This window comes from Pristiophorus japonicus, chromosome 1, assembly GCF_044704955.1.
Source record: "Pristiophorus japonicus isolate sPriJap1 chromosome 1, sPriJap1.hap1, whole genome shotgun sequence".
Taxonomy (NCBI): Eukaryota; Metazoa; Chordata; class Chondrichthyes; family Pristiophoridae; genus Pristiophorus; species Pristiophorus japonicus.
The window spans coordinates 125,909,996-125,923,344 of NC_091977.1; the positions used below are offsets into that span (position 1 = coordinate 125,909,996).

Below are 13,349 nucleotides of genomic sequence, written 5' to 3' on the forward strand. Positions count from 1 at the left end.
ATGTTTTAAGGAAATGGTTTAGCAAACAATGTAGCCTAGATCTTCCGCTCAACTGCAACAACTTCTGCCCTCTACTTGGGTTCAGCCTTGTTCCAATCCAGGTTTCGGGATCAGGGTCTTTTAAATAATTTTGGGAAGTGGTCAGAGGAAGGCCGAAGACTTGCTGCCTCGCAGAATGTCTGGCATCCTCTGGGGCAACTGAACAATGCCAGCACTTTTGTTGTTGAAAAAGGACAGGATTCACGAGGCTGGGGAGCTAGATTAATTACCCAGTCATCAATTTAATACCCTTCTCTCAGGAGATTTACAATTTAAACCCTTATCCTCCACTGTTAACAGCAAAACTGCACCCCAGGCATGCAGAGGTGTCTCATGCGCAGCTTTGTTAATGTACAAATAAATAAAAATACATTGTATGACATATTCTCATGATTAATTGCTAATTTATAATACATCCTCCCTTATTTAGATGGACATGTTACATGCCCAGCATCAGCTCCAGGAGAAAACATGGCAGCAAATGAGGAGGAAGCAAAGCACCTCTGAGAAATTTCTCGCTCCCACCTAGATGTATAAATCCTCATTACATGGTGATTGGAGACCCTCAAAGTCATTGCTATAGCAGGTAGTATTATAACTTAACGTGGCTTTCTTTCATGTGTCTATCTGCTCCCACTTTCCCTCTCAGTGTATTCTTCTTTGCTTCTTGCTCAGCTGAGATTGTATTGTATGTGACTCCCATGGCTGGCTCCTTCCAACATCTCTTGATCAATTCTCGTCCATTTCTCTTTATTCTTGTCTAATTCAAACACCTCTTACACAATACTGACATTGTTCACTTTTTGAATCAGCAAAGTTGTAGAGGCACCATATTTTTTCAGGAGGCTTTTTAGGCCATACAAGTTCTGCCCACCATAATAGAAGGTGTGGATATTGTTACTGTTATATCTTTCGATGCTCTGATAATGACTCCACGAGGCAATGTGTTGTACTTGAACTGTAGTGACCTTTATTGATAACTCCAGAGTGAGGGTCACACCTGGTGGCCTGCCTTTTACACCAGGCCAGGCATACCTGTACAGGTAACCTGCAGTGCCCTCTGGTGGTACACCTTGTAATAGTACAAGCAGTAACCATGTAGGATACAGGACATCGTTCTCTCCCAAGCCTTTAGTGCAAATCACCTCTGCATTGACTGTACTCTGGGCTTAGCTCTATCTGGTTAACCCTTGGTGGGTCATTTCTATCTTGGGTGAGTGGTTGGTGTTTCGTTGGCAGTAGAGTGCTGGTGGTTTCTGTTTGTGTGTCCATGACCATTCCATTCTCTCCCCCGCCACATATAGATTATGCCGGAGGCTCATTACATTCATGTCCAGAAAAAAAAAATTTGCATTATCATTACATTTGTGGTTCAGTTGTGAGGCAAGTACATTCGACTGGTGAGATACATTCTTGATACGTACTGAGAATCGGTACGGGTGTCAGCACAGGTGTGTAAGGACAAGCTAGTTCCAGGACTGCTGGATGGTGTCCAGGTAGTCTGGTGGAGGCGCGGTGCCCAGTGCTGGCCTCCCTGTCCTCTCCTTGTGCCCTGGGTCGCTGCTGCTCCCTGAGGAGCTGTCGTCAAGCAGTGCACAGGGAACTGCTGACTCGCTTGCCTGGGCGTTGTTTGGTTTGAGATCCTGGCTGGTCCTGGTCCCATTTGAGAGACCTGTTGCGGGTGACCCTTCATTCCCAGGTGTAGCCTTGGTGGCGACAGGTTCTGGGGACTGCCTCTTGGTAGAGTTTGCTCTTTCAGGCTCGTGGCTGTTGGTGCCATCGGGTACCTGAGAGGTGGAGCCGGTCAGGGGTAGGGTATCGATACCGGTGCCATTGCCCTTCTGTGATCGCTTGCTCTGCAGCTCGTATGTATTGACTGCTTGTGGCCACACTCCATGGTGCATAATTCTGGTCCCAGGCTAATACATTGGGTAGCTCGCTGGGCAAGTGTGCTCCCGATGGGTGTCTGCCCGCTGCATTGACTGAATGTAGTTGAAATCCTACATTGCACAACATTTCATTACTCATTGTAAATAACCTGTAGCTCCGATCGCGATTGCGCGCTTTTTCTTTGCTTATTGCAAGTACACAACGCTGATCATCAATTACACATCTTACATCTAACTGACAGTTGCTCTTGCATTGATTGAAAATTTGTAATTGTCCCTTTAAGTGTGGTGGGTTGCAGGCCTCCTTTAAGAGAGCCTTGCCATCTTTACCCCAATCCTCCTCTCCATTTGGTGCCACGTGTTGCTCCATCAGCGTTGCACCTCATGGTCTGGCCGCCGCCATCTTTTTCTTCAGCGTATCACCTCATAATTTGGGCGCCATCTTTCCTCCATCCATGATGTCGACTGCGGTGCTCCTCTTCTCCCCGGGTTCTGCCACCGAAGCTGCGAAGTCACCTTTGGGTCCAATTTTCTTCCTCTAGAGTCCTGCCACTGGTGCCTGGAAGGTGCGTTCGGGTCGTCTCAGCTGGATCATCTCCACGCAATCATGCTGCGCGGTCTGTGCCTCGGGTGCTGTGGTCTGCTCTCTGGTGCCGGATCCAACCTCAGGTGGGGGCTTGCTTTGCCTCTAAACACAGGGGATGTCAATCGCTGGGGGGGATGAAATCTTCCCAGCTCCAATGGATCTTCTCCATCCACCTTCTTCCAAGTAGCGTTGGTCCATCACCTGCAACAATGCACAGGGGTAACTTGTGCACAGAGCCATCATGGAGTACCTTTACATCTGCACTACCAACAACTGGGATAAGTTCATTGGTGTAGGTGCGCAGCTTTGCCTGAACCGGGACCAATTTGGCTCGTTCAGCTGGATTGTCCCATACCCTCTCAAAGGCTTCTTGATTCGTTATTGACTGGCTCGCCCTGTGTCCACTTCCATGAAGACTGGAACGCCATTTATCTCGACTTCCATCCTCAACGGGGAACACTCGGTGACGCAGGTAAACATGCTATATGCCTCATCGTGGGGCTGAGCTGCCTCTCCGCCTATCATTTCGTAATCCATGCTGGATTCATGGCCATCTCCATGTTATGCTCCTCCTGTAATACGTGGGAAGTCAGGAACGCTTCCAGTGTCCCTGATGACTACATGTGTGGGAAGTGCATCCACTTGCAGCTCCTGACAAACCACATTGCAGCACTGGAGCTGCGGGTGGATTTACTCTGGAGCATCCGCGATGTTGAGGATGATGTGAATAGTACGTTTAGTGAGTTGGTCTTACCGCAGGTAAAGAGTACACGGCCAGATAGGGAATGGGTGACCAACAGGAAGAGCAGTGGAAGGAAGGTAGTGCAAGGGTCACCTGTAGTCATCCCCCTGCAATACAGATACACCGCTTTGGGTACTGTTGAGGGGGATGACTCATAAGGGGAGGGCAGCAGCAGCCAAGTCTATGGCCCTGTGGGAGGCTCTGCTGCACAGGAGGGCAGGAAAAAGAGTGGGAGAGTTATAGTGATAGGGGATTCTATTGTAAGGGGAAATAGATAGACGTTTTTGCGGCCGCAACCGAGACTCCAGGATGGTATGTTGCCTCCCTGATGCAAGGGTCAAGGATGTCTCGGAGCGGGTGCAGGACATTTTGAAGAGGGAGGGTGAACAGCCAGTTGTCGTGGTGCATATAGGTGCCAACGATATAGGCAAAAAATGGGATGAGGTCCTACAAGACGAATTTAAGGAGCTAGGAGCTAAATTAAAAAGTAGGACCTCAAAAGTAGTAATATGAGGATTGCTACCAGTGCCACGTGCTAGTCAGAGTAGGAATCGCAGGATAGCTCAGATGAATATGTGGTTTGAGGAGTGGTGCAGAAGGGAGGGATTCAAATTCCTGGGACATTGGAACCGGTTCTGGGCGAGGTGGGACCAGTACAAACCGGACGGTCTGCACCTGGGCAGGACCGGAACCAATGTCCTAGGGGAAGTTTTTGCTAGTGTTGTTGGGGAGGGGTTAAACTAATATGGCAGGGAGATGGGAACCTATGCAAGGAGACAGAGGGAAGTAGAATGGGGGCAGAAGCAAAAGATAGAAAGAAGAAAAGTAAGAGTGGAGGGCAGAGAAACCCAAGGCAAAAAGCAAAAAGGGTCATATTACAGCAAAATTCTAAAGGGGCAAAGTGTGTTAAAAAGACAAGCCTGAAGGTTTTGTGCCTCAATGCGAGTAGTATTCAGAATAAGGTGGACGAATTAACTGCGCAGATGGCAGTTAACGGATATGATGTAATTGGCATCACGGAGACATGGCTCCAAGGTGACCAAGGCTGGGAACTCAACATCCAGGGGTATTCAACATTAGGAAGCATAGACAGAAAGGAAAAGAAGGTGGGGTGGCGTTGCTGGTTAAAGAGAAAATTAATGCAACAGTAAGGAAGGACATTAGCTTGGCTGATGTGGAATCTGTATGGGTGGAGCTACGGAATACCAAAGGGCAGAAAATGCTAGCGGGAGTTGTGTACAGACCACCAAACAGTAGTAGTGAGGGTGGGGACAGCATCAAACAAGAAATTAGGGATGTGTGCAATAAAGGTACAGCAGTTACCATGGACAACTTTAATCTACATATTGACTGGGCTAACCAAACTGGTAGCAATGCGGTGGAGGAGGATTTCCTAGAGTGTATTAGGGATGGTTTTCTAGACCAATATGTCGAGGAACCAACTAGAGGGATGGCCATCCTAGACTGGTTGATGTGTAATGAGAAAGGACTAATTAGCAATCTTGTTTTGCGAGGCTCCTTGGGGAAGAGTGACCAAAATATGGTAGAATTCCTTATTAAGATGGAGAGTGACACAATTAATTCAGAGACTAGGGTCCTGAACTTAAGAAAAGGTAACTTGGATGGTATGAGACGTGAATTGGCTAGAATAGACTGGCAAATGATACTTAAAGGGTTGACGGCGGATAGGCAATGGAAAACATTTAAAGATCACATGGATGAAGTTCAACAATTGTACATTCCTGTCTGGAGTAAAAATAAAACTGGGAAGGTGGCTCAAACATTGGCTAACAAGGGAAATTAAGGATAGTGTTAAATCCAAGGAAGAGGCATATAAATTGGCCAGAAATGTAGAATTCAGCAGAGGAGTACAAAGGGTTTAATTAGGAAGGGGAAAATAGAGTATGAGAGGAAGCTTGCTGGGAACATAAAAACTGACTGCAAAAGCTTCTATAGATATGTGTAGAGAAAAAGATTAGTGAAAACAAACGTAGGTTCCTTGCAGTCAGATTCAGGTGAATTTATAATGGAGAACAAAGAAATGGCGGACCAGTTAAACAAATACTTTGGTTTTGTTTTCACGAAGGAAGTCACAAATAACCTTCCGGATCTACGAGGGGACCGAGGGTCCAGTGAGAAGGAGGAACTGAAGGATATCCTTATAAAGCGAGAAATTGTGTTCGGGAAATTGATGGGATTAAAGGCCGATAAATCCCCGGGGCCTGATAGTCTGCATCCCAGAGTACTTAAGAAGTGGCCATAGAAATAGTGGATGCATTGGTGATAATTTCCCAGCAGTCTATCGACTCTGGATCAGTTCCTATGGACTGGAGGGTAGATAATGTAACACCACTGTTTAAAAAAGGAAGGAGAGAGAAAACGGGTAATTTATAGACCGGTTAGCCTGACATCAGTAGTGGGGAAAATGTTGGAATCAATTATTAAAGATGAAATAGCAGCGCATTTGGAAAGCAGTGACAGGATCGGTCCAAGTCAGCATGGATTTATGAAAGGGAAATCAAGCTTGACAAATCTTCTGGAATCTTTTGAGGATGTAACTAGTAGAGTGGACAAGGGAGAACCAGTGGATGTGGTGTATTTGGACTTTCAAAAGGCTTTCGACAAGATCCCATACAAGAGATTGGTGTGCAAGATCAAAGCACCTGGTATTGGGGGAAATGTACTGACGTAGGTAGAGAACTGGTTGGCAGACAGGAAGCAGAGAGTCAGGATAAACGGGTCCTTTTCAGATTGGCAGGCAGTGACTAGTAGAGTGCCGCAGGGCTCACTGCTGAGACCCCAGCTCTTTACAATATATATTAATGATTTAGATGAAGGAATTGAGTGTAATATCTCCAAGTTTGCAGATGACACCAAACTAGGTGGTGGTGTGAGCTGTGAGGAGGACACTAAGAGGCTGCAGGGTGACTTGGACAGATTAGGTGAGTAGCAGATGCAGTATAATGTGGATAAATGTGAGGTTATCCACTTTGGAGGCAAAAACACGAAGACAGAATATTATCTGAATGGCGGCAGATTAGGAAATGGGGAGATGCAACGAGACCTGGGTGTCATGGTTCATCAGTCATTGAAAGTTGGCATGCAGGTACAGCAGGCGGTGAAGAAGGCAAATGGTATGTTGGCCTTCATAGCTAGGGGATTTGAGTATAGGAGCAGGGAGGTCTTACTGCAGTTCTACAAAGCCTTGGTGAGGCCTCACTTGCAATATTGTGTTCAGTTTTGGTGTCCTTATCTGAGGAAGGATGTTCTTGCTATTGAGGGAGTGCAGCGAAGGTTCACCAGACTGATTCCCGGGATTGACATATGAGGAGACTGGATCAACTGGGCCTGTATTCACTGGAGTTTAGAAGGATGAGAGGGGATCTCATAGAAACATATAAGATTCTGACGGGACTGGACAGGTTAGATGCGGGAAGAATGTTCCCAATGTTGGGGAAGTCCAGAACCAGAGGACACAGTCTTAGGATAAGGGGTAGGCCATTTAGGAGTGACATGAGGAGAAAGTTCTTCACTCAGAGAATTGTTAACCTGTGGAATTCCTTACCGCAGAGAGTTGTTGATGCCAGTTCATTGGATATATTCAAGAGGGAGTTAGATATGGCCCTTACCGACTAAAGGGATCAAGGGGTATGGAGAGAAAGCAGCAAAGGGGTACTGAGGGAATGATCAGCCATGATCTTATTGAATGGTGGTGCAGGCTCGAAGGGCCGAATGGCCTACTCCTGCACCTATTTCCTATGTTTCTATGTTTCTATCTGCAGACTCTTCAACGCAGTGAATCATATTTCTTTTACACATTCGCTGGAGGTGCTGCAGCCTTTACGCACAGTCTTTAAAATGGCACTGGTGAGCCCTGTGATTCCCTCCACAATGCCAGCATGGAGCTACTCGATTAGCCCCCTCGGCGGACTCTGAGTTAAGGGACTCGGAGGCCTGTTCTCTCTTCCCTGAGAAGGTTCATGTTCTACAGTCCAGCCTTTAAAAGGCACCACTCTGTGCACAGTACTTGCTGGGTTCGAGTCCTGAGGATGAGTCATCTGCCTAGAGCCGCAGATCGAGGTTATGAATGCCTCGCTCAAAGAGATGGCCTTCTGCAGTGTGACTGTGGTATCCGCAGACAGTAGCTTATGAAGAAGGCCCTCAGGGCTGATTCCAATGACAAAGATATCCCGCAGCACTTCAGTAAGGTGGTTGCCGAAATCACACGGTGCCGCCAGCCTCCTGAGGTCTGCAGCATATTTTGCGATTTCCTGGCCTTCGGGCCATCGGTGTCTGTCGGTATAGAACTGGTATCTGGCTGTGAGGATGCTCTCTTTGGGCTCGAGTTGCTCTTGGATCAGCGTTACAAGCTCCTCATATGTCTTGGTCATTGTCTTCGCTGTGCCAGCAAGTCCCTCACGAGGCCATAGACAGTGGGCCCAAAACTGGTTAGCAGGATAGCTCTGCGCTTATAAGCCAGTGTGGCCGGATTGTCGCCTGACAGGTCGTTTGCTGTGAAGAAGTGATCCAGCCTCTCCACAAAGGCGTCCCAATCATTACCATCGGCGAACTGCTGCAACGTACCAAGGGCAGCCATTTTCGCTTGAAGGTCTGTAATCTCGTCACCAATTGTTATGTCTTTAGATGCTCTGATAATGACTCCAAGAGCCAATGTGTTGTACTTGAACTGTAGTCACCTTAGTCCTTTATTGATAACTCCAGAGTGAGGATCACACATGGTGGCATGTCTTTTATACTAGGCCTGGCACACCTGTACAGGTAACCTGCAAGTCTCCCACTGTGGTGCCCTCTGGTGGCACACCTTGTAAAGTACAAGCAGTAACCATGTAGGATACATGACATTTACAGTGTAATTTGATCCTGCCCACCACAAGTACATCCCTGTTAGTCAGAAGAAGTCAGGGAAATTCGGCCTCAGTACATTTATTTTATTCTCCTGATCCCTAAATATTGTGAACAGACCTGCATTTGCAATTTTTGCATGTGTTCATCAGGCGACTAATTCACTTTACAGGGGACCTATGGAATGAATTAATGCACCGGTATCTGCTCACCTGCATCTGTAGGTCATGCAGACCGAACCTTGCTTTGGCCTACAATTAGTGCACGCAGATGCTTCAATACTCAAGGTAGGTTGTGATAGCAGGCCCGAGAGCACAGAAATGTTAATCATTTTGCTGATGTTTCTTCAGAAGCACCCCAATCACAGCATCTCATTCTTTATGTGGTACCTGTACTACACAAAAGGAGCCATACTTGGGTGATCATCAGCTAGCAAAACCTGATTGGCTGCATTCACCGAGATGCCGCCACCCATATTTGAAAGCATTGTCGCACCTACCTGGCAAGCGATATGGAGAACTGTCTGTATCAGCGGAGAACCAGGTGTAGAGTTGTTCCATCTGCTATAAAGACACAGTTGCTGCCAATATGCAGTATAGGACTTGTCAGCTGTGTTTTTACAGCAGACAGGGTTTCCTTTCTATTCATCTTTGTCCGTCACTACTTAATCTTCAGCCTCATCAAAGTTTGCTAATGGAGCTTAAAAACATGGCTAGCCAGTTCAAAAGCACCTAGGGTCTGAAACTGATGGGCTTACCGTCCACTGCCGCCAACATTCCTCTTGAAGTTGCGCCCATGCCACTTACCATTTGACCTGGAGTGGGCGAGAGGGGAGAACCACCGGGAAGTGCCTGCTGACGTCAGCGGACAGACGAGTGGGGCAACTGACCTCCCGCCCGCCGATATGCCATTTTGATGCTGGCAGGAGTCGGCGCCAGAACGGGAAAGGACCGCTGGCTGGAGGCTCTTCTACCCCCGACAGGGAGTATGAAGAGTTTAATTTTTTAATTTTCTTTCAAGACTTACCTGGATGGGGTATCCTGAAGAAGGTGTGCCAATGGTTTTTGTTTTTTATTTTTTTTTAATGATTTTCCTTTTCAGGTTTTCGACCCTCCATGGGCCCGACTCCATCCTCGGTGCCACTTGGGCGGCAAGCGCCTTTGCCGCCGAGATTGGGAGCTCCCACCGGCTGCCGCCCAGATTGGCAACACAAGTCCTTCTTTTGCCGCCCACCGCCCTTTCAAGAATCTTTTTGATGAAAACCCCGCCCAAAATACCGTCAGGTAACTCGCCGGCCATCGGCGGTCTTTTGGGCGGCACTTGGGCGGGCGGGGGCCTTCACCAATTTCGGCCCCCTAGAAACAAAGATATTCTAAAGTAAGTACTATAGTAACAATAAGACTATCTCACCTGTATATTGACTTGATCAATAAGAGCCAACAGAAACGTATACAGATTACCAAGGAAAAGAGCAAACATTCGCCACAACTGCCACTTCAATGCAATACGGGGATGATAATTTTCCAATGCAGCAATGGTTTCAAACAGTGGCGGAACAAACATTCCCAACAACGCCATAACTATATCAATCTGAAAAAAGAACAAAATTAAAAGATAATTTTCGCTAATTTTTTTTGTAACTATTTGGAAGATTACTGCAAATGTAATTTGATCGCAGAATTTATGTTGAATACAGCCAAAATCACTAAACATACAACTCTTGTGAATTGATCCATAAATGAGAGAACAAATTATGTAATAATATAAAATGATTGTCCTCTAACTATTTTTTTAAAAAGCTGTTGCAAAATTGTGATTATGGAGCTGCAATGAAGATAGAAGAAGTCAGAGTTTATCAAAGGTGCTATTGTCGTCACAGGAACTGGGATCAGAATTGTTGTCCTAAATGTAGAAATTATTCTCAACACAATTAGGTCTGCTAAGTTCAACAAACTTCCAAGTCAGAAAGTCTCTTATATTTGATAGAAATCTTTTGTATTTTGCCACTGTTTGCAGTCAGCTACATAATCAAGAGGCACAGGATACTCCTTTCCTTGCAGCAGAGGAGCAGAGTACTTAACAGGCTCATAATTTTTCTAGGTTTTTATTATATACAATTTTTATCTTTGGAAATACTTAACCAATCATTTAGAGGGTTAAAATGATAGGAAAACCAAGACAGAGAGAAGCAGAAGAGGACTGAGAGATAAGCAAAAAGAGCTGAGGAGAAGAAAAAAGAGACAGACAGAAGCAAGAGAGGAGAAACAGTAACATAGGAATAGTTAAGATTGTGAACATATTCTCTGCCGCACTGCATGCAACATCACAGAAGATTAACTAGTGAATAATAACTTTATAGTTAAGTATGATAGAGAAGGGCAACACTAGAACTACGACAAGAAATGCAAGCAATACCTATCGACTAAGTATAATACAGATTAACTTTGTTAACAAAAATTAGAAGCTGTCATGTTCCACTGTGAAATAGAAGTTCAAAAACAAAACAATGATCTAGAAATTTGTCTTGGGCGGTGACATAAAACGGTCGGTATCGGATCAGCCAGCCGTTATACACAGCACCTAATATTGGATTTCAATGACTGCAATGGAACTGAACATGGCTGATCTCATACCGCCCATTTTGCCCCATTGCCCGAAACAAATTTCTAGGCCAATGTCTATTTACAAAATTAACAATGACAAGCGCAAATTTGTGTCCCTAATTATTCTTTTCTATTTATGACAGTGTTACAAAAGAACACTTACCTCATTTTTCTGATACCATGTTAACTCTGACAATGTTGCATATGTCTGGGACTTTTTCACAACATAAAAAATGAGATAGCCACTTCCAGCAAGACAACAAAATATAAGAAAATTAGCCAATATAATGAGAAATCTCCGTAGGTGAATATTTTCATCTTTTTGGTTTTCCTCTTCATCCACAATGGATTCCTGACAAAATAATATATAAAAATATATAAAATAACTGATTATGAATGGGTGTAACATTAGTAAAGCTGCGTGGATTACTTTTCTAAGTAAATCATTTGTTCACTTCCAGAATTCTCTGAATACAGGATTTCTGAGGTTAAGGAGCAGCAAGAGTCACGTTCGAGGAGATGATCACCCCACAGCCAGAGAGTGTTCAGGAGGATAGTGTTATATATGTAAACCTGTAAATACAATGTTTAACCACTGGAGGGCTCATCCCCTGGAGTCCCAAGGGATCCCACAATCCCTTGGGAGCACCTGTACATAAGGAGGCCTCATAGGCTGGAGAGGCACTCTGGGGACCTGTAATAAAGGACTACGGTCACAAATTACTTTGAGCTTACAGTATCTGGTCAAATTCTTTATTCAAGAAATAACAGAAAGCTAGTGGGAGGTCATCTGGCAGGGCAGGAAGATGAAGGCAGTGCAGAGATCCTCCAGCAGTGTTGCACTCTTAAACAGGTTTTCAGTATTGAATACCGATAAGGGTGACAACGCCTCGGGGTAGTGCAGTCTAGAGCACATCCACAGCACTGTGGGGCAAATGTCTGCATGGGGTGGGGAGCACAGCGGTTTAGAAATGCAATTGTCATAGGCAATTCGATAGACACAGGGAGAGACAGGCATTTCTGCAACGGTGGGTGAGAGTCCCGCATGGTGTGTTGCTTCCTTGGTGCCAGGATAAAGGACATCACTGAAAATTTTGCAGGGGAAGGAGAACAGCCAGAAGTCATGGTTCATGTTGGAGTCAATGACATAGGTATGAAAAGGATTGAGGTCCAACAGGCAGAGTGTGCAGTGGTGTTACCCAGGAGTCATCATTGTGACCATTGCTCTTTTTAATATATGTTAATTACCTGGACTTGGATATATATGACATGATCTCAAAGTTTACAGATGACATGAAACTGGAAAATATAGTAAACAGCGATGAGGATGTTAACAGACTCCAGGAGGACATGGACTGGTGAAATGGGCAGACACATGGCAGATAAAATTTAACACAAAGATGTGAGAAGTGATTCATTTCAGTAGGAAGAATGAAGATAGGCAATATAAACTAAATGGTACCATTTTAAAGCAGGTGCAGAAACAGAGAGACCTGGGGGTGTACGTACACAAGTCTTTGAAGGTGGCAGGACAAGTTGAGAAGGCTGTTAAAAAGGTGTAAGGAATCCTGGGCTTTATTAATAGAGGAATAGAGCACAAAAATAAATAAGTTATACTAAACATTTATAAAATGCTGGTTATGCCCCAGTTGGAGTATTACGGCCAACTCTGGGCACCAGAATTTAGGAAGGATGTCAAGAGGATGCAAAGGAGATTTACTAGAATGGTACTAAGGATGAAAGACTTCAGTTACTTGGAAAGATTAGAAAAACTGGGGTTGTTCTCCTTAGAGCAGAGAAGGTTAAGGGGAGATTTGTTAGTGGTGTTCAAAATCATGAAGGGTTTGACAGAGTAAATAAGTCGAAACAGTTTCCAGTGGCAGAAAGATCAATAACCAGAGGACACAGATTTAAAGCAATTGGCAAAAGAATCAAAGGCAACATGAGGAAAAATAATTTACGCAGCGAGTTATTATGATCTGGAATACCCCGCCTGAAAGGGTGTGGAAGCAGATTCAATAATAACTTTCAAATGGGAATTGGATTAAAAAAAAACTCGGAAGTGGGAAACTTGCAGGGTTATTAGGAAAGAGCAGGGGAGTGGGACTAATTGGACAGCTCTTGGAAGAGTCGAGCAGGCATGATGGGCAGAATGGTCTCCTTCTGTGCTGTATCAGTACAGGTTGAACCTCTCTTATCCGGAACTCCCTTATCCGGAACCATCCCTCATCCAGAACCATTCCCGACCATCGGGTGGCGCATGCGCAGAACTCCGACATGAACAAATTGAAGTCCTTTCGCGCTGCCGACTCCCGCAATCACTTGCCTGACCCCACAATCCACTGCCCCTCACCACCCCCAAGATCTCTCTGCCGCACTCCTAGCCCAAGGCAGCCAGCCCTTGCTCAGAACCTGTACCATCCAATTTAACGTGACAACCCCTCGCCCGAGAAAATCCCTTATCCGGAACAGGCCAGGTCCCAAGGGTTCTGAATAAGGCAGGCTCAACCTGTATATGATATGAATATAAAGTAACCTGCAAAAAAAGTTTTAATTCACTGGCTACAACAATAACAAGGTGTCTCAATATGGGACCGCCAAAAGTTTGAGGAAGGGTGAGCGAATTG

General features: G+C 45.3%; 1 protein-coding gene across 1 annotated transcript in view; it reads right to left on the reverse strand.

Moving 5' to 3' along the window:
- The window catches only part of tmc2b (transmembrane channel-like 2b), a 110,402-nt gene that overhangs the window by 42,017 nt on the left and 55,036 nt on the right, over positions 1-13,349 (reverse strand). The window contains exons 11-12 of the mRNA XM_070870711.1: positions 10,886-11,074; positions 9,530-9,709 (exon numbers count right to left, since the gene is read on the reverse strand). Coding sequence (XP_070726812.1) covers positions 9,530-9,709; positions 10,886-11,074 — 369 coding nt within the window. The remainder of the gene's footprint in view (positions 1-9,529; positions 9,710-10,885; positions 11,075-13,349) is intronic.